We start from the raw sequence: 21,024 nt of genomic DNA, 5'->3' as shown, positions 1-21,024 counted from the left end.
TTTTCCCTGCGACTTTTTGTAGTCCAATGTGTACTGTGTACAATCAGTTTTCATTATCCGCAGGAGTTACGTTCTGTAAAGTCACCATGAACACTGAAGTAGTGAGAATGGAACCACTGCTCCTTGGGAAATGCAGGGTTAGGTTCCCATGAGCCTCTGGTCAGACCATTTTTGTTGACTGATCAATATAGAATCCTGTTTTATGTGCGTTTCTATTAAAGGCATCTTGTTGAATATAGATTGTTGGCCCATTAACATTGGACTCCTGGCCTATGGCACTCTGTTAATCCCTGAATGAAACTTACCTAACACGTCTTTTCTCTGTAAGGCAGAGCATGGCCTTCCTACCATGAGGTACCTCAGCTCTCTGTTCGGGGGCCATTTTAAGCAATGTAATAACCAACAAAAAGGACAAAAATGAGAAAATGTGGCATGAAATAAACCACGAAAAGGACATTTGTTACAGTCTGAGAGCCAAAACAAGGAGGCAAGGCCTTGTTGGACCTCAACTGGGAACAAGTGTGTAAGGTGACTCAAGTTTTTTTCTGTCTGTACATATTCACAAATGGATTTAGGTGGCACCAATATTGATTTTTGGGATGACAAATACATTTTAGTAAGCAGGTAAATTCACAAATATGGAGTCCCAAAATGATAAGGATAGACTATATATGTCCCCCTTATATTGTGAGTCTTTAACAGCAAGGATCATTCTTTTAGTTCCTTATAGTATATAACAAATGCCTTGCAAAAAGAAAGCATCAAAATTAAGTTACAAGAAACTATATGTGGCATATTAATTACACAACTAACTGACCCTATTTAAAAACTCCTCCTTCCAACAAACTAAAATCATTTGTGAAATACCTGTGAGGCATGACCTGAGCTAGATGTTTTTGTGTAGATTTTTTTCATTTCACCCTGAGAACAACTTTATGAAGTCATGAGGTGAAAACCATCACCCATATTTCACAGGTGAGTATACTGAGAGATTTAGTAACTTATTTTTAGAGACAGAGGTTTTAGAATTATAAGAAATATTTTAGAGACCATCTGGTTCAACTTTGTCATTTTACAGATAAAGGAAAGGAAGCACAGAAAAGTTGGAGAACTTGCTCAGTGTCATCCCTGATTGTCAAAGCAGGCACAGGCACGAAGTTGTTACCCTACTCCTATTCCCAAGAATCTCTAGGTATCTTGCTCTTTACCACACTCCTATTTTACCGGTTGTTGGCTTAAAACATCCTTAGTGATATTATGAATAAACTCTGGTATGTAAGAAACTAGTGCCAGAATGATCTGAGCTAAGAATTCCTTTTTTGGGACCACAGATAACATGATATTCAAATAACATCCTGTCCATTCTATTATATCATGGCATTCAATCTGCCGTTAATACATTAAACATGGGTTGTTAAGCCATCTACTATATCTCTTTGTGAGTTCTATCATCTTTTGACCAGAGTGAATGAGACTTTTGAAAAATAAATGTTAGGGGGCACCTGGTTCATTGGTTAAGTGTCTGACTCTTGATTTCGGCTCAGGTCATGATCTCCGGGTCGTGGGATTGAGCCCTGTGTCAGGCTCAGCATCCAGCAGGTAGTCTGCTTGAGATTCTCTCCTTCTTCCTCTACTTCTACCCCTCCCCCCACTTGTGTGTGCCCTAGGACTCTCTCTCCCAAATAAATAAATCTTTAAAAAAATGAAAAATAAATGCTTGAACTATCATTATTTAAAGAAAAATTTTGGTAGTTTTAAGGTATCACCAAGATTATCCCTTAGTTCATTAATACAATTATACCATACTCTATGTAGACAATGCACTGTTTTGTTGATATCAATCAAAAATTAGTTTATAGATGACAGAGAAATGAAAATTACTTGTGGATTATAGTCTCTAATATATTCAGATTGTTATGTGTTCCTCGATGCACTAGAACGTCTACAATGGCAAGAACATTGCCAATCTTAGACACGTATTTATCATCAATCTGAAGTTCATATAGGAGAATGAGCAAATTAAAATATGGCTGAAAGTAAAATAATTAGTGCAGTGACAACTTAGAAGAAATTAAGGGAGCTCTGCATGTAAGACATACAAATTGAGAGTGACTTCCTCACCGAGAGTCATGAGAACATTTTCTCACCCCTTGTTTGTATAAAGTAAGGTGCATGAATTATTTTCAGAAAAGCATTTTTATTATACTTTTGCCACTATTTTATTACTTTTAATTTCTTAGAAAATGGTTCTGCCAAATAATTTTTGCATGTAAAATTAGGAATTTCAAGTGAAACCTTGACAAAATGTCAGAAAAGAAATTAATTTACTGTATACTTTGTATTAGGAAAAAGAGGACGACAAAGTTAAACATTTCTTTTGAGACTAAGAATCCCGCAGCTCCAGAGCTGTCACAGCATGTTCTGCAACAATTTCCTATTTACTGAAAAGCACTGGATGATTTTGCAAATCAAAAATTCTGTGGTTCATTTTCTTTTCTTAAGCCAAAGTTGTGTTAGCTACATTTTCCTCATTAACATCAATATTTACCCATCATGCCACTTCCTGAGTCTACTTCTAATATATCCTATTACATTTAATTGTAATATGCTTACATTTAATATATTCTATTCCAATAAACTAGCATTATGTGGCTTCCTTGAGAGTGCTCCAGTTACATTTAATCGGGGAACCCACTGAACAAAATTCTCGGTTTCACTGTATTTTATATATATAAATGACATTTAGAAATATGTATGTTTTTGGAAGACAGGAACATTCCAACATAGCCCTTCAAAGAAAATGACAAGAGTTTAAAAACAACCTCACTATGCTGGAGTGTTTTGGATTTGAATTTTGAGTACTAGGTAGTTCAACTCCCTTTCTACCAAGATAAATACTATGAGAAAAATATCAAAAGAATTGGATTTTATAAAAGACTTTGGAATCCAATTTCTTAGGTAACTCCTTAATAGACTTAAGTTAAGAGAAATCTCCAGTCATTTTCATCTCTTTACAAGATTGTTTAAGAATGATTTCATCCCAGGGGCTTACCTCTCAAAGAAAATCAATGTCAATTAACAGAAGCCAAAGTCTTGAATTTTTTTAACGAAAAATAAAAAAATACATATGTGCTGGCAAAGATTATTTTGTTTCGACTTATACCTGAGAATTCAGCCTGTTCAACTGGGATTGAGAAGTTTGATTAATTTGCTGTAGCTCCTCTTTCTCTTGATTAAGTCTTTCTCGGTCTGATCGCTCCTTTTTGAAGTCTTCTTCATATATTTGCACCTAGGAAATATTGACTTGCTGTTACTGTTAGCATCCTTTTCTCTAAGCCATTAAAATGATTTTAGAAGAGGTGCTATCTGGGCTTGTCCAATCTGAGTAATTCCTATCTTCTTTTCATGACTATTTCTTCATGGTGAGACTCTATCCCATTTGGATCTGGCCATAATTTTCTCTCTCGCTTTGTTTACAATGGCAGTTCTCAACTTTTTCCTCCTTGAGTATGTGTCAGGAATTCAGAAGTAAAGTAACAACATGGATATTTTGGAAAAAAAAATTCTCCTCACCCATTATTCTGCTGCATATTTCCTTACTGTGATGAGCATCCCCCTCCCCACCTTGCCTAGTGTTAAGTATCACTATTTTGGAGCAAGCCATCCATCTCCAACACAAGGCTTTGAAGTAGGAATAGTGCTTGAAGTTCTAAAAGACAGTTTACTGACAATAGCTGTTAAGTGAAGCCGCTAAATATTGGCATGCCAGTTTCCAAATATAAATAGTAAACTGAACACAAAATAGAAATGAAAGGCTCATGTATGTGGAAGAGCAAAGTATGATTGTTAAAAGGTATTCACAACTGGCCCCAGTAATTTTGGGGGTACAAAGTTTTTTAAAAAGTAGTAATATTTTAGTGGAACATCTCTCAAGAAATACTCCACATATTCCAGAAAAGCAATCAAACCAAAAGAAAAACAGATTTAATCATTATTGTTTTTAACTGGCATAGGGTTAACTGATGGCTTGGAGACTAGTAAGGTGGAACTATGAAAATAAATGACGCTTAGGGAATGAGGCAAAGGAATTCCTTTAAGACAATGAGTTAAATTACAACTTCCATGGGAACCTAGTAGCCAGACTTTTGTCTATTAATACTAATGCCCTCTGCACCTTCACCACAAATAATGCAACACATTTTTAACTAGAGGCTTATTAAAGTCAATAATAATAAAACAAAATGTAATAGGCAAAAGAGGATGAAATTAAACATGTTATACAGATCTAGATGCAGATATACACATTTAATTTTTAGGGTTTTATTCACCAGAAGTATTGCAAGGGAACTACACCGAGCTGAGCTGACATTTTGTTTTGGGTTTGGTTTGGGTTAAGATCTGAGGCTCAATTCCAGACATAGTCACACTAATGCTCTATAAACAATTACCGGAGGCATTTGAAATGGGAGAAGCTCATCGGATCAGAACTGAACACTCTTTATCAAACACAACACTGATAGTGATGTCATCACTGCAGTCAGGTGGCCAAGATCTAGCTCAGTTTCTTTGTGAATTGAAATCCTTTAGTGTATCACATGACACTCGGTGATATAGTGATTGTGGGTGTCCAATTAAAAATGTGCACAGTGAAAATGTGTACTCATAAAGTTAGCAAAAGAGCCACGCAACAACTAAGGAGATGGATTCTGGACCTCTTGGGGATAATGAAAAAAAGGATACCTGTCATTGTCTGCATCCAATATGAGCTAAACCATTGCTGTAAACTCTATGCATGTGTAAGAGTGACTCTCTTGCATGTGGGATACATTATATGAGAGCATCAAAGATGACTCAAGTGTCTGAACATAAGAAGTAGTTTTTTTCAGAGGAATCCTGGCTAGTGGCAATGGTACTTTAGGGGTTGAGAATTTGGCAGAACTTTAACACTCCGAATACTACCCTTATTCTCTTCATAGGTTTATTTTTAAACTATGTATTTGATCCTGAATGTAATGAGGCAGATTATTCAAAAGGGGGTTGATAGAAGAGAAGATGCAACTTTACCACCAAATGCTCTGAATTTTCTATCTAGATTCTAGTAGATAGGCTACTTCCTACGAAGTAATAACAATAAACAACAACTCCAAGAATGTATTTGCTTAATTCTTTGGCGTATTGCATCAAGAATCCCTGGAGTTGGCCTTGCTCAGAGCAAAACAGCCAACAAATCAGTTCCAGGGACATACTTCCCAGCCCTTTGTTCTATCACATCCTCTCCCCCACCACTGATATACTACCAAAAATGTGTGCTTCAGAGATAGGATTCCTATATGTATGCTATATTTATTGACATCGCCATGAACTGTTCCAGCCCTTTACCTTCATTAGTTTATTTAACCTCTTACAGGAAAAGAGATGTGATATGCATGGGTGGCCCCTCAGCTAAGCCAGCTGCAGCTGGCTGAACTAAATTTAGACCCCAATCGGTTAGGCAGTGCTATGTGCCTACAGCCCTCTATTGCTTATCCATGCAGAAGCTTACTCCTTTACTCTCTGTCCACTTGGTGACGTGGGGTTGAGGTTGGGTGAGTGGGGAGGAGGAAGGCCTTGTGCATCAATAAATTGCTAGGTGGTGCCATCCACATGCAGCTGTAGATGAGCAGAGCGGGCTCTTCAGTGATTATGATCAGTGCAGGGTAGTCCCTTATTGCCCTCATTGTTCAAAGGCCTGGAGGCCAGCAGCTACAGAATAACAGCCTGGCTGCTACCATTTTCTGAAAAGGTCCCGGGTTTGGGGTGGTAGTGTTTTCAAAATAAATTGTGTCCACACGAAACTCTCTAGACCAGTGCTAATAAAATCTCACCAAAAGGTTAATTAGGAAGCTCTTCTTCTAACTGTATGACCTGGACAAACCATTTAACCCATTTGAAACTCAAGTCCCCCTTTTATAAAGTGTGAGTTGGGCCAGCTCATCTATATTCTCTTATCAAGCCTTAAAATGAGATAATTCTAATGAAAATAAATGCAAGAACTTTGGACACATTTGAATAGAAAGATTTCCAAAAATGTCCAAAGGAGCATGAACAATGGGCCCTGTGTTCGCCACATGATCGTGCCACTTTCAACTTCTCACCTGCTGTTTGAGAACTTCCATTTCTGTTCGCATCTCCACATGCCTGCACTCCATTTCAGACTCTCCCAAACAGTCCTCAGGAAATGAAGAACACTCGATTTTCAAGGCATCTTGAAGAGCCTATGTTATATGATAAGCACACGGTTGAGCTAAGAGTTAGCACATCTTACGACTTCCTCTATAATTGTTACAGTGATCTCAAATGCCCCCCACAAAACAGAACTCCATTTTTGATGTTACTTCTCAGACTGAATAACTTTTCTTCTTTCTCCTTTTCTAGCATACAGTTTTTCTTCCAGAATCTCTGTCTTTTCTCCATGACGATGCTTATGTTATTCAACTGTCATTATTATTTAGGAGGGTTTTTTATATTGATGTCAGGGATCCCCCCCTCCACCAAGTCAACCCTGAAAAGAAAACATATCTGTAGCCTTCCTCCAGATTCTCTGCTTCAGTCAAACACATACTTTATCAATAATGCTCAAACTTTAGAGAGCATCAGAATCACCTGGGGAGGTAGCAAACATGCCCATCCCTGGGCACTGTCCCCAGAGATCCTGAATCAGTAGATCTGGGAAGAGTGTCTGAGAATCTGCATTCCTCAGAAGCTGATGCTGCTGGTCCCAGATGACATTGTAAGTGACAGTGTGCTATCCAGCTCTGTCCCCGATAGGAGAGAGGGAAGCCCACGGAAATGTGAACCCAGGCAGATCACTCTTTCTTAGATCTACTGTACTGCTGTCCTTCTGCCCTGTCCTCCTCAGTATACCATGCCCTGGCCTAGCCACAGTCGTATTTATGCTCTAATAAAGCATCCGTTAACTCACTACAGGGTGCAGAGAGTGCTCTGCTTCCTTCCTTTTTCTTTCTTTCTTCCCTTCTTTTTTTAGAGAGAGAGAGCACAAAAGCGTGCAAGACGGGGAGGGCCGGGGAGGGCAGAGAGAGAAGAGAGGGAGACTCTCAAACAGGCTCCAGGCTCAGTGTGGAGCCCGACGCAAGGCTCGATCTCATAACCCTGAGATCATGACCTGAGCCGAAACCAAGAGTCGGAGGCTTTCTTGACGCCCAGTACAACTTAGTGGTTTCACTGTGGGGTAAGGAGGTGAAGGCAACAAGAGACACTTAGATTTGCCAATAAGATTACCATCATTATTCACTAGCCCGTGATCTCTTACATTTACTATACTTCACCAGATCATATAAAAGACATCACCTCTATTCTGAAGACCTTGATTCATGATGAGTTCAATAAAATATAATAAAAATTGAGACACAATACGCCTCATCCTGGTGTGGTCTGGGAGCCCACATACAACATGACTACTTGCTCATTATCAAATGAGTCCTTTATACAAACAGAAAAGTTTCACTTTCAGAGCTCCAAGATTTCACTTCCTCTGAATTTCTTTGGTAGCTTCGATGATGTGCCTTTGATGATACTATTAGTAACTTACTTTCCTGCATTACTGGGCCATATGGTTATAAAGTAGGAAAAGAAAAGCAAAATCACTGCTTTAATATGTGTAGACAGGCTAAGAATTTCCTAATAGAATGTCTTTTAACGCTATGGATATTGTCTAGCCTTTGATTGTGAGTATCATTTTTCAGGACGTTGTAAGAGAAACAAGAACTTCTTTCTTCCTCCAACAAGAATTTAAAGAAACAACAAATGTTGTTTAATAATTTATGTTTTGTTACAATTTGTTGCTAAGCTACAGAGTTTTAGGAAGGATCATATTAGTTATAATTTTTAAAAATGTGTTAGTAGTAACAGAGAGAATCTAGGATGGGGTGAGCCAAATGAGTTAAGCCTTAAATCAAAAATGCTGATTTCATATCCTACCCCTATGAACAGATTATTTTTGTGCGTCTTGTTATATTTGAATTTCCTGGTCTACCTTTCATGCTATTCAGGCTTCCAGAAATTTTGCAAGTGAGTCATAAACGAAAGGTAAGTTTAATCGACATTTATTCCATCTTGGGGTTTTCCAACTTCCTTGAACAAACACCTGTAACCTATTCTAGAATAGTAATTTACTATCAGCACAGGCAAACTAAACAGATCTACCCATCTCACAATGGTGAGATGTTGGACAAATCAATTTTGCCCATGGGTGGCACTGGTTGACTAGCCTCAGGTAATTTTTCTCACTTTGGTTAAACATCTGGCTTCTCTTTAAGAACTCAATGAAAACAATGCCCTTGGGTATTTCCTTCAAAGCAAATAAGTTGAATTGAGTACACATAGTTGTGTGAACTTCTGAAAACCATATGTTAATTACTAAACTGACATGCTACAAATTTCTGCCAAGTGAATGGGTCAGCAGGCGCTCTGCTTGTGCAAGTAGGGTCGGCCCCAAATTCCATGCTGTGATGGATGATATGCACAATCCGCTACCCCAATCAACATTTGGAATAACTTCTATTTATTACAGTGGTACAAAAAGAAAAGAAAAGTCAAGTCTACAGTGTAAAATTGAATAGCAATATCTTACATTTCTTTAGACACTAATACATGCACTAAATGAGAAAAAAAAAAAACTTTTCATAGCTCATCACTTCATATCTATGCTTTTTAAATGACACTTTAAGGTACAGATGTGGCAGAAAAAATCTTTTCTGGCTTGAAGTGCCCTTCTATTTTCATGTTTTTTCACTAGTCATAAGTAATGCAGTATGCCTGCTAAAGCAGGAAACTCAGAGCCAGAATTGGCTATTGAACATATTACGTACTAGATAAATTATTTAATTAATTCATCCATTCAATAAATATTTAAGAACATACTGTGAGCAAGGCTCTGTTGCTGGCATTCAGAGAACACAGCAGTGAAAAAAAAAACAGAAAAACGTAGGCCACACTATGACTGTTGTATTTTTGAGTCCATGCCTCCAAATAAATACATATTCAAATTGTGTTTTGTAACTGCATTCTTATAAAGATCAATATATTAATATTAATATGAAAACTTTTTTTCAACCTAAAGGTCCATTTTTTCCTCCTGATTTTAAGGGAAATTAAACATATTAATAGGCCACTAGAAGTATCATGAGCCCTCACTACTGTGCCTACCAGTCTAATAGAGAAGTGAGTTCTGCAAAATTCCTACCCTCATAGAGCTTACAATCAAGATCAGGAGACAGGAAACAAATTTGATAATAGGAGACCCTGAACATATGTGAGATAGCAATAAATTCCAAAGAAACATTAAAACAGGAAATATCAGTTAGGATGGCCAGAAAAGTCCTCTGAGAAGGTGACATTTGTATAAAGACTTGAATTTTACTCAAATTAATTGTTCTCATTTCCTCAATTTTATTATAATCACAAGGGTTAAAAAATTTTTACTGACTTTTAAAACATTTCTGTTGGGGCGCCTGGGTGGCTCAGTCGTTAAGCGTCTGCCTTCGGCTCAGGTCATGATCCCAGGGTCCTGGGATCGAGTCCCACATCGGGCTCCCTGCTCGGCAGGAAGCCTGCTTCTCGCTCTCCCACTCCCCCTGCTTGTGTTCCTGCTCTCGCTATCTCTCTCTCTGTCAAATAAATAAATAAAATCTTTAAAAAAAAAAAACAAAACAAAAAACATTTCTGTTGACTATAGATACAGATACACAAAAATGAAGGGTACACATAGACCTGAACAAAAAACAGAGTTCTTGGCTGTTCTGATTTCTACAGGGTTTATATTCTTGTGCCAACATTTACAGAAATGAGTTAGAGAACAGAAGAAAACTTACCAAATAATATATCACAAATGGGAAAGATTTCAAATATAATCTCAACGCTAGTTCCTCTAATTCATCTGTGGAGGATTTCCAACAGAGAATAGAAGGGAAAATTTATTTGCCCTAAATTTGTATCTCTGAACATTGTTTTCCTCTCTTAGAGGATAGAGAAGTACATTGTTTGTGAAGTTAGTCTCTACTTTCCCATTTTCTCCTGATCAGTAACTTGTCTCACAAACAGATCGAATATAGCAGCACATTTGTAAACCATCCTGTCAATTATACAGGCACAAACTTAACACTTTGGGGATCTTTAAATGATCCTCTGAACACTAACTACAAGATGCACAGTCCAAAATACAGGCACTGAGCACTTTTTCAAGGCCAATCACCTACTCTTATTTTAGAAGGCAATTTCTGTTACTTTGGTCAAGAAATATCTAACTTGAGGGGCGCCTGGGTGGCTCAGTTGGTTAAGCGTCTGCCTTTGGCTCAGGTTATGATCCCAGGGTCTGGGATCAAGCCCCTCATCCAGCTCTCCGCTCATCAGGGAGCCTACTTCTCCTTCTCCCTCTGCCTGCCACTCCCCCTGCTTGTGCTCGCTCGCTCTCTGTCAAATAAATAAAATCTTTAAAAAAAATGAAATAGCTAACTTGAGAGATGAGTATCTTGACTCAAACATGTACTATAAGTATTCCTATGGTCCACATCTGATGTGGCTCTCTGAAAAATCAACAGCAAAGGATTTGTTTCCTTGAACAAGTCAGCAATCCCTTCCCCAGGAAAATTAAGCTATTAGTCTACAAAACTCTCTCTCTCTCTCTCTCTCTCTCTCACACACACACACACACACACACAAACACAAATGCACACTCTCTCTAGTCATCTTTTGGCAGCAATTCATAGGTGGCCCCTTAGAATAGCTAAGTTGAAGCAAAGGAACCACTTGTGTTTTTCTAACAGACTTACCTCTCCAAACGCACCCCCCCAGACCCCACACCCCAATTAAAAGTGAGTTTTAGGCTTATTCTCTGGAAGGCCACCATCTCAGCCTTGGGTTTGGCATTTAGCAAGATTCCATACAGCCTGCATCACAGCCAGTTCCATAGTGATGGTTTTAAAGAGCAGCCTGTTTCCTCAGGAAACTTTTGCGGTTGACCAAGAGGTATGCTATTGTTCACAAACACCCACTTGCTATATGTGGTTCTTCGAACTAAAAAAAAAAAAAAAAAAAAAAAAGTTCTTTCTGTCTTCTAAAATTTCTCCTCGTTTCTCTTTTTAATGATGATTCTTTGCAGGGACACTAATTCCTGAAAGCCTCCTCAGTCAAGTATGGCTAAAAGATGCAGATGGGAGTGATTGATAAAATTACAGAGAAGCTCCTGTGCAAGCTCCCAAGACTAGGAGCAACACTGCAGCATAGATTTGGTTGTGACTCTCAGGTAGGAACGTGCTCTTTAAATTTTTTTTTTTTTTAAGATTCTATTTATTTGAGAGAGAGAATGAGAGACAGAGAGCATGAGAGAAAGGAGGGTCAGAGGGAGAAGCAGACTCCTTGCTGAGCAGGGAGCCCGATGTGGGACTCTATCCTGGGACTCCAGGATCATGACCTGAGCCGAAGGCAGTCACTTAACCAACTGAGCCGCCCAGGCGCCCCGGAACATGCTCTTTATACAGGGACCTCTCCTTCCACCTCCCCAGCTTGACCTGGCTGATACCTTATTGAGGCGTTTTATTTCACATTCATAATGTTCCTTCTTCTTGTTCACAAGAGCATTTTTTTCCTTCAAATACTTATTTTCTTTCTTCAATTCATGTAATTCTTCATTTAGGCTCTCCTTTTCCTTCTGGAGTAAACAGCAAGAAAACAAAATCGAAATCAATAAAATTCAGATGACATAATATTGTAGGAATACTTCTGAAATGCAACAAAAACAGGACCTGCTAGATTTCCTTTAATGCTCCATTTAAGCAAGATTCTCTAGGTGGAGGACAGGGTTCAGATTGAGAAAATCTTTCTTTAATCCTTAGTGCTACTAAGTTTTATGATGCCGGAAAAAGCTCAAAATGCCCAATCCTCACTTTCAAGGGTCAAATGGGTCCACAGAAGAAGCTAGTTCCATGTACTATTACAAAGTGATAGATAAGTGACTTAGTAATAAGTAATTAAACTTCTAAAAAGTATCATTGCAACAAAAAATGCAAAATATCTCAAAACCCAATCCTGCCTGCATCATTCTGGACTGAAGAGAGGGAGAAGAGGATAAAACGTCAGGCAAAAAAGAGCCTTCACTACAGATAATTATTCCGAGCACCATATTGCTGTGATTATTACTTTTAAAAGGCAGAGACCAAAAAAAGAAAAAAAAAGGTAGAGATCAATTAGTCCAACTGCCATCACCCCCTCCATGTTCCAGATAACCTTCAGGATGTCCTGTGTTTTAAATTACTGAAGCAAGTTTAGTTGCTTTGACACTAATGGGCTCTGGATTTAGACATCTGTCTTCTAATTCTTAATTTGTATTTTAAATAGTAAATTTTTTGTGGAGTGAATTGGACTCTTAATGGCATTCAGATTTTAACCTAATAAAATAAATATTACAGAATTTAGGTAAATCAAGATGAGAAATTAGCTAAATCAAGATGAGAAATTAGCTAATATATATGTTAAAGTATGTTCTTTTAGTGATTAATATTTCCCAATAATTAGATTTAAGATATCTACTTTAGGTGATTTGTTTTTGTTTTTTTAAGTGAGAACATTTCTATTTGCTTTTCCTTAGAATGAGCTCATATTTTGTTGAACAATTGCCATGATTTCTGGTCAGGGTCTAAATGGAAAAGGAAGGGACTGCTCCAGGACCAGAAGGAGTTGTTAAACCTTGTTTGTTTTCCTCTGACTCACTGAGACACAGATACCCTTCACGAAATAAGAAAACCTACAGTGAGACCGTTGGCACTGATTTTAGACATTGCTTTAGGATTGGTGCATGAGTTAAAATACAGTCAGTGGCTCACAATATCAGTCACAAGACTTCACCTGAGAATATTTACAGTTCTTGTTTTTTCTTAACATACGTAAAAAAAAAAAAATGAGAGTCCATTAGAGCGTAAGGTTTTTCCCCCATTTTCTATAATATCCATTAAACCCCGTAACTAAGAGTAAAACCAAGAGTATTTTAGAGGTCTGTCGCCTTCAAGACCACCATCTCGCTCTCAGCGGGGATTAATGAGACTTAGTATCTGGAAACGGGTGTTCAAGTCCCATCTTCCCAGGTACTCGGTTGGCAAGGTCGACAAGTTATGCAGCCTCTTCACATCTCAGCTTTCTTACCTTTACAATGACAAAAATAATACTTTCCTCACAGACAGGAGGAGCTTGTTAAATGAGATAATGAGGGTGAGGCCGTTTTTAAAACGGTTTATTTTTATGATGATAAAAGCAATGCCTCTTGGCAAAACTCTGTGAGCTGAAAAGCAGCTGTACGAATACAAGGCACTGTCCTATTATTATTAACACTAGTAATAAAATAATATAGAGGAGTAATCTTCTAGGCTAGAAACGCGCTAGAAAGACAGCTCCGAATCTCCGGATCAGCTCTCTCTGCCGGTGCAGCCTGGCACACGAACGCATGCTCGTGTGGCCGACAAAGCAGGAAGCGAGCAGGCCACGTGCCCCGTTCGGATCGCGGGGAGCCGGCCCTGCTCGGGGGCGCGGGGGCTCGGGGGCCGCGCGCACGGGTGTGGGGGCGGCTGCTCAGGGCGGCGGCGCCGGGCCGGTCGGCTCCGCGAGCCCCGCCCACCTCCTGGCGCTGCAGCCGCTCGCGGGTCCGGTCGCGCAGCCGCTCGCTCGCTCTCTCACTCTGCTGGCGCTCCTTCTCCTGCGTGCTGAGCACTCTTTCTGCGGCGTCCAGTTTCGTTTTCAGCTCGGCGACCTGAGGAAGGCGTTCACTGAGAGCTGCGGAAACCTATTCTGAAATTCACAGCCCCCGCCCCCCGCCCGGATTTAGTCCCACCCCGTGCACTCGGCGACAGTCACGCCCCACTCCAGGGCGGGCCCCTGACGAGAGGTTCTACTTCCCACCCCTCTTCGCCAAGATCCGGACAAGTGCGTTTAAAAAAAGGGCTTCCTCTACGGGGAAAAGCAAACCCCCGAAACCGCCTTCAGCCCCTTCCCTCCTTTCTCCAAACCACACCACTTCCGAGGGACTAAAGATTTAGACCTTAGACTGGGGGGGGGGGGGGGGGTGTCACTTTCGTGCCTGTCATTCTTCCTAACTCTTAAAATGTGTCTTTTCCTGACCTGAAAAGAGCCGCAGCGAGGGGTAGGGGGTAAGTGAATATGTCTGCACCAGAGAAAAACAGACATGGCTTTTAACTTATCAATAATGTGCAATGTTTGACCCGCTACGAAATGCCAGATTAGTCCTCAGAGTGACGCCGGTCCAGTTGAGAAGCCTTAGAAAAGGGTGTCTCATCAAGGATGCCCGTTGTTAACCCCAGGTCTTCACACACCTGTGAGCCTTTCTTCCTGAGCATCTTAAACATTTTCTCTGGGACCATGTTCTTTAAAATTTGGAGACGCAAAGCCTACCCCAGACTGAATATAACAGGGTGGCCTGACCATGGCCTGATCTAGTAGGAACATTCTCCTGCATTAACAAAATTTAAAACTTCTGCCTATCAAAATGGGGAAGAAAAGAGCAATACTGCTACGTTACTCACTTGTGGTCAGGTTTCTTAATTCTGAATTATTTAGGGGAATTTACTTTCTCCTTTTCCTCTTTTTGAACATAGAATAGTTTACAATGATAAATTGACTTTTACCTATTAAAAGGTATTCTCTCCAAAAAGTTTCTCACCAAAGCAAAAGATTCTTTGACAGAGAACATACTTTTTTTGGTGGTGGTGGGGGGGGGTGCGCCACTTCCCCTCATACTTTCACTGTTACCATTGTTTATTTCTTTATCTGCGGAAATAGCTTATGCTATCTAATTGAAGAATTAGAGAACTAGCCTAGCATAAAACAGTATGAACTTTAAACGATCTCTCACCTCACATATAACCTTGTGTGTTCATGGCTGCTAGTAACAGAGCCAAAGCCAGGATATTCTGTGAGCTATGATAAATGTGTGCATAAGAACTCTAGAGACAGCTCGGGAGGCTATTTTTAGTACCCTTTTTTTTTTTTTTTTTTTTGCCATGCTCAAGATAATTCACTGATATCCTTCATTAATCTTCAGTACCAAGGGGCCAATAATACACTCAGCACCTTCCCCACACCCCCATCATTTTTCAGCAGTTGGCTATCCACAGATCTCCTTCAGCAGAAGTCAGTCAGAATCTTCACAGACTTTGTCCCCCAGCTTATTGATCGAAAGCAAATACTAAATAGAGAGGTGTTTACCTTTCTTTCATATAACTCTTTCATACTTCTAAATTGCTGATCCCATTGCTGGTTAACTTCCAGGAGCTGAAATTATTAAAATTTGGTAAATCAGTATGGATTTTTTGCCCATTTGGAAATTTGGCCAAAATGAAATCACTTTTGGGGTTACTAAGATCTTACAAGCCATGGGTGAAGACAATATGCCTTTTGCCAAGTACTGGTAAGGCTGGGATGATTTAATTGAGTACACTTTTCCCATTTTCGTAACTGTCTCATATATGAGAAGCTATTAAGTCTTCGGTATATCTTGACTAGTCAGCTGAACAATTTATTAGCAACTTTCAATTCTGCTTAGTTATTTGAATTTTCATCTTTGTTTAACCCAATCAAAATCCAGTAAAAATTTGTGAGTATTGATGGTTTTCTGTAAGATTTATTAATATATGAAGCGTCTTTTTTCAAACCTTTCCATATTTTTCTATGTGCTTACATTGTTTAATATAATGAAATATTTCTTCTAGCTTTTTAAAAGCAGAATTTATATTAACAAATTCCAAATCACAATAACTGATCACCAAGAGCTTGCAATATAGTGCTTCTTAAAATCAATGCATGATTTGTAATGTATACTCAATGAATGGATAATATCACCTTTTTCAAAGTATAGATTTTCAAGGAATAATAGTTTTACCATAAGGCAATATTTAGAAATAATTTAGCCTGCAATTTGAAAGCTTTAAAATTATGTGCTAGATAAAAGGAAGAAAAAACACTATGACCTGTGTTTTAGTTTTCTTGTAAGGGAAGTCTGTAACTTCCTACATTAAGAGAAATTCCAACACTTTCAATATGGGACAGAGATCAAGAAGATAGTCACAATGACTAAAAGGAAGCAAGATATTCTCCTAATTATAAAACAAAATATCTAATCCAGACAGGCAGTCACTAGGTAAATCTTATGCTGGAAATAGATATGGGTATTTAGTATAGACTATATAATATTACTATATAAGGATATCTGATCTGTTGGCATTTAAGGATTAACATTTCTATGCTATGGTGACATTACTCTGCTATCGTTCAGTAATTTTCCAGAAGGGCACAATATTTTATGCAGTATCAACGAGGAGTAGAAGGCACCATTGAGAAGACATGAAGGATATAACCTGTATAGTGGTTTAGAAAAGTAATTTAAAAATTGATAACATACACAGTGCTAAAATTGTTACACTTTTCACCTCTTCATCTGTCAAGAAGGATAGAGGTTCTAGCATTCATTAAACGGAGAAAAACAGAACTCAAAATAACATCCATCACATCCCTAATGACATTTGAGAAAGAAACATTTTTTTTTATGATAATGCTCCTTAACCCCTATGTGGTTGGATGCCCAGCTCATGAAGTCATAACACCTAAGTCAATTACACTTAAAAGCCTGTGACAGTTTCAGTCTCAAGGTGTGTCAGGTTCCAAGGCATAATGGAACAGGTGATAAGCTCCCGTAGTCCATGTGGAGGAACATCGAAGTTTTGAGCAAATTAAGATTATGATTATCCGATTTATGACTTGTCGTTTTTCACTCATTTACACAAAAACTGAGAGACTGAGTAAGAGAAACATAGGTGAGTGAGAAGAAAGCACTCGCTCTCAAAATAATACTGTCCAGTATCCTAGAGATAAATACTGTGACCCAAGAACAAAAATAAAAGACTCTAGATATACATTCTATCTTATTCTTAGTATTAAATCATGGTACATGTTGCTTCAACTAGTATTTCTAAATTACCTCTTTTCTCTGTTTTTCCAAGCACCTTATCTTTTGTTCAAGAGAATTTGTCAAGTTATTTCTGCTTGATGATTGATCACACTGAAAAAAAAAAAAAAAAAAGAAAGAAAAGAAAAAAAAAAGAGTGAAATAAAATAGTCTATAACATAAGCAGGCGAAATATTGTCCTTCACAAACTCCATGCATTTGACCAGCTCTCCTGTTGTGATTCATAAAAATATCTATTCTAGCAGTATCAACCCTTACACCATAGTCCCTCATCGAGACCTGTTGATGGGTAAGATTTATATTATGTTTCAGATTCCTTTATATGAAGTAATTAACAAAATAATCCTCTAATAAATTACAAATGTATCTATACAATGGGCAAATGAGAAATTAGGATTTCATGAGTTTGGATTAAAACCCTTTTCCAAAAAAACCAAAACCAAAACCAAAAAAATGGAAATTAAGAGTATAATTCTTATAGAAATCAGGTAGGTTTTATGGATATATTTTGGGTATTTATATTAAGTAATAAACATTTCTAAAAAGTCATTTCTGTAGATGTGTCCATATCTGAAGAGTGGCCCTGGCAAAAGTCAGAGGAACGATAGAACCATCAAGAGAAAAAGACCAATACATATAACTAAAAGGCAGCAAATTGATTCTAAGACTATAATAAATTATCTACCTCAATGACCTCATACAATTATGTTATAGAAAGGTTGGCATAGATTATCTGGTATTGTGTAATTTTAACCAGCCCTTTGAATAAAGCCAGTAGGTTATAAGTCTAGATAAATAATAAATCATTGGCACAGCAAAAAAGTTAACCACCTTTCTTTTCAGCCTTTTTTTTTTTTTTTCCCGAAGCATTGGGGGTATTTATTTAAAGAAAGCACAAAAGCTCTGGAAACTGTGGGCCATCTGTCTAAATGGACCACCAACAAAGTTCACTTAAGTGCTGTTTTCTCTATACTAACTCAATAGTCTTGTTACCATCTCATCTCTGAGTCACATAAACAATACAACGAATCTGGTGATGAGGATAGTCCTAAGTCTGCTATTCAGTTTTAGGCTCAATAGTTATGGAAATTTACAGATATTCACAAACAATTAAATATTTTCAAAGTGTGTTGGCTTTTGCCAAAAACATTTATAGGAAGTGTTCTTTTACAATCATCATGGGATTTCAAGGACTTTTTTCATTAGAAATGATTCATAAAACTATTCTATTTTTTCTCTACTTATCTATGTCTCACTCAACATTTTAGGTCTAGAGGATAATTTATATCTCTATAGATGCTGTTCTTAGTTTTCTTAGCTTCTTCTTATTCAGACCCATGTACAATTAAGACCACATTCTAAAAGAGATATTCTTCTGTGGGTCAATAAATTCAGAATTATTATACTTGCTTCTGACCTCAAGAAGCTGATTTGGCTGAGTTCCAGAAGTAACATCAAAGCCCAGGTGACAATATGTTGGGTCTTATAATTGGGCTTTCCCTTTTTTAGTAAGTCTAGACTCATTCTGCATCAGAACAGACTGAGTATTAGATGCTGTGAGCCAACTGTATTTAGGGTGTCCTGAGCTCGGCAAAGCAGAGGTGCAGTGAGACCAGATTCCAAACCAGTGGTTCTTAGTACAAGAACACAAAAAAGTCACTGTGGGAGCTTGCTAAACATAGGGCACTGAACACTGTGAACACTGAAACGGAATTTCTGAAAAGGGAGTCATAGCACCTCCATTTCCTTCTTAATAAACTATTTTTTAGAGCAGTTTTAGGTTCACAGCAAAATCTAGTGGAAAGTACAGAGATTTCCCATGTGCCTGCTTCCCCCATACCTACATACACATTATCAACATCTCCCACAAGAGCGGTGCATTTCTTACAATTGAACCTCTACTGACACATCGCCCAAATCCATAATTTACATCAGGGTGCATTCTTGGTATGTACATTCTATGAATTTGAATAAATGTATAATGACATTATGGTATCATACAGAATAGTTTCACTGCCCTAAAAATCCTCTGTGCTCAGCCTGTTTATCCCATCTCTATTTTTAATAAATTTCAGAGGCTACAGTGGTTCATACTGAAGTTCAAGTTTCCCCTATTCCAGACCATGCTTGGAGGCACAGATTTGGTGTCCTCAAAAAGTCTCCTCTCTATTTGTGATATAGACAAAAAAACTCTGTGAGCAGGAAATATTTGTATGACCTAGTCTTCTGGGAAACCAGATTAAGAGTAATTAAATAGTGTGCAATTTTTGCCATATATCATTTTCTCTGGAAAGAAATTGTAAAACATTTGGACTTTGATTTTTATTTTATAAATAAGAGTTACTGAATTGCAGATACTAAATCTGCAAGAAAGAGAGAAAGCACAGTAATAGGAATTGCTTATAAGCCATAAATGTATCACCAGGGGTTTCTCTGGAGATTAATCAACATGTTACCATGGTTCATATGTCTCAGGTATGTATTAAAAATGAAGCAAAAGTCAATCAAACACAAAGTTTTGGGAGAATTTTCCATTTGTATTTGCTTGGTTTTCCAATTGCTAAGGAAGGTATCTGATGCTTCAATGAATAACAAAGATTTTAGTCATTGGTTCTACTAATGACCCACTAACAGAACAGTTATTCCTTGTATAGTGTAATCTGTGCTTAAAGTATCTGGATATTTGCCTCTCATTTACCATAACACCAAAACCAACTTCTAAGATATTCAAATTCTGACACTGCTAAATTAAATACCTAAATAAACAAAAGAGTTCCATTTAGTTTGCTATTATACCTCGGTTATCTCTAAAAAGAACTTTAAGAAAGCATTTTCATTCATTCATTCACTCATTCATTCATTCAGTAAGTGAGTATCTGTTGCAGTAACCAGTAACCCAACAAAAACTGTGGTATTAATTGTACATACATAAATATTTTACTATGGCTACTCTTTTGCTATAATATGTTCTATTTCCAACTACACCAATATTCTTTTTTAAATTTTACATTGAACCAAATTCCTCTAAATCAAGAGCAAAATATGGAGCCCACAGAACTGGGGAGTTGTAAAGACTTTGGACAAGATTTAATCTCAGTTCGTAAAAGAAGAAAGGTAGCTCAGAGGGATCAGAGGAAATGCAATGGTCACCCAGATACTTTTTCTTTGTTAAATAACATTGATCAAAAATACATAGCAGATATTATCTAAATAAAGTGAACTAGCCATTTCTACTCTTATTCATCATTGCATAATTAACCATGAGAAGTGCAATTGATGCTAGATATGGTCAATTCATCCCCTAGAAATGTGTTCTTACCTCTGCATGCTCCGTAGAACCTTCTGCAGCACTCATTCTAGTTGTGTCCTGCACAAAATGTGCCATGGAAGCTGTTTTTCCTGGAGTCTTGGAAGACAGAAAGATAAAGAGAAAGAAAAGGTCTCCTGCGGTATCTTTTAAAGTGAGATCAAATATATAAAATTTTAAAAAGACCACACAGTTAACTCATGATAGAAAATAACAGCAATAGTTTTTCATTACAAATGAACAGAAGTGACTCCGTATATGATTTACACAGAATAAGGTCATAAGCACAGCATCTGTGATTTTAACTTTTCTTCTGTTCCAGATAGGGATTTCCCAGGATGTCTCAAGGAGGCAGGCTGTGACTAAGACGGACCTATTAGCCTTGCCTATGGTAAGTAAATAGTCATTCTTCCTTTACTGGCAGTTTCTCCCACTGGAGGAGGAAGTTACCACAGAAAGCCTGGGCAAACCAAGTCTTTCCTCAGTAGCCAAACTGCCATAACTTCATTGTATTTCCCAGAGAATTAAGTAACTGTTGACTTCCGACAATCGGTTACTTGCTTCCCTAAAGGCAAGATTTTCTGGCAATGCCTTCTAACTGTGAGGTGAGCCGTGTAGAACTTATTGAATCATACACAGTTCTGTAAGTTCTACAATTCCTATGGAACTAAAAGAGTAAATTCATTACAACAAAAAC

General features: G+C 37.9%; 1 protein-coding gene across 4 annotated transcripts in view; it reads right to left on the bottom strand.

Annotated features, from left to right (window-relative positions):
* Positions 1–21,024, bottom strand: part of TNIP3 (TNFAIP3 interacting protein 3) — a 100,579-nt gene that overhangs the window by 14,209 nt on the left and 65,346 nt on the right. For all 4 annotated transcript variants that reach the window (XM_035029308.1, XM_035029310.1, XM_035029307.1 and 1 more), the window contains 7 exons: positions 20,340–20,426; positions 17,033–17,113; positions 15,265–15,330; positions 13,661–13,792; positions 11,576–11,704; positions 6,135–6,254; positions 3,164–3,289 (listed from right to left, as the gene is read on the bottom strand). In XM_035029308.1, coding sequence (XP_034885199.1) covers positions 3,164–3,289; positions 6,135–6,254; positions 11,576–11,704; positions 13,661–13,792; positions 15,265–15,330; positions 17,033–17,113; positions 20,340–20,426 — 741 coding nt within the window. Of the gene's footprint in view, positions 1–3,163; positions 3,290–6,134; positions 6,255–11,575; positions 11,705–13,660; positions 13,793–15,264; positions 15,331–17,032; positions 17,114–20,339; positions 20,427–21,024 lie in introns of those variants that run through there.

This window comes from Mirounga leonina, unplaced genomic scaffold (genome assembly GCF_011800145.1).
Source record: "Mirounga leonina isolate KUSES-001 unplaced genomic scaffold, KU_Mleo_1.0 Mir_234, whole genome shotgun sequence".
Taxonomy (NCBI): domain Eukaryota; kingdom Metazoa; phylum Chordata; class Mammalia; order Carnivora; family Phocidae; genus Mirounga; species Mirounga leonina.
The sequence above is the reverse complement of the archived record's forward strand: the minus strand, read 5'-3'. Positions and strand labels throughout refer to the sequence as shown.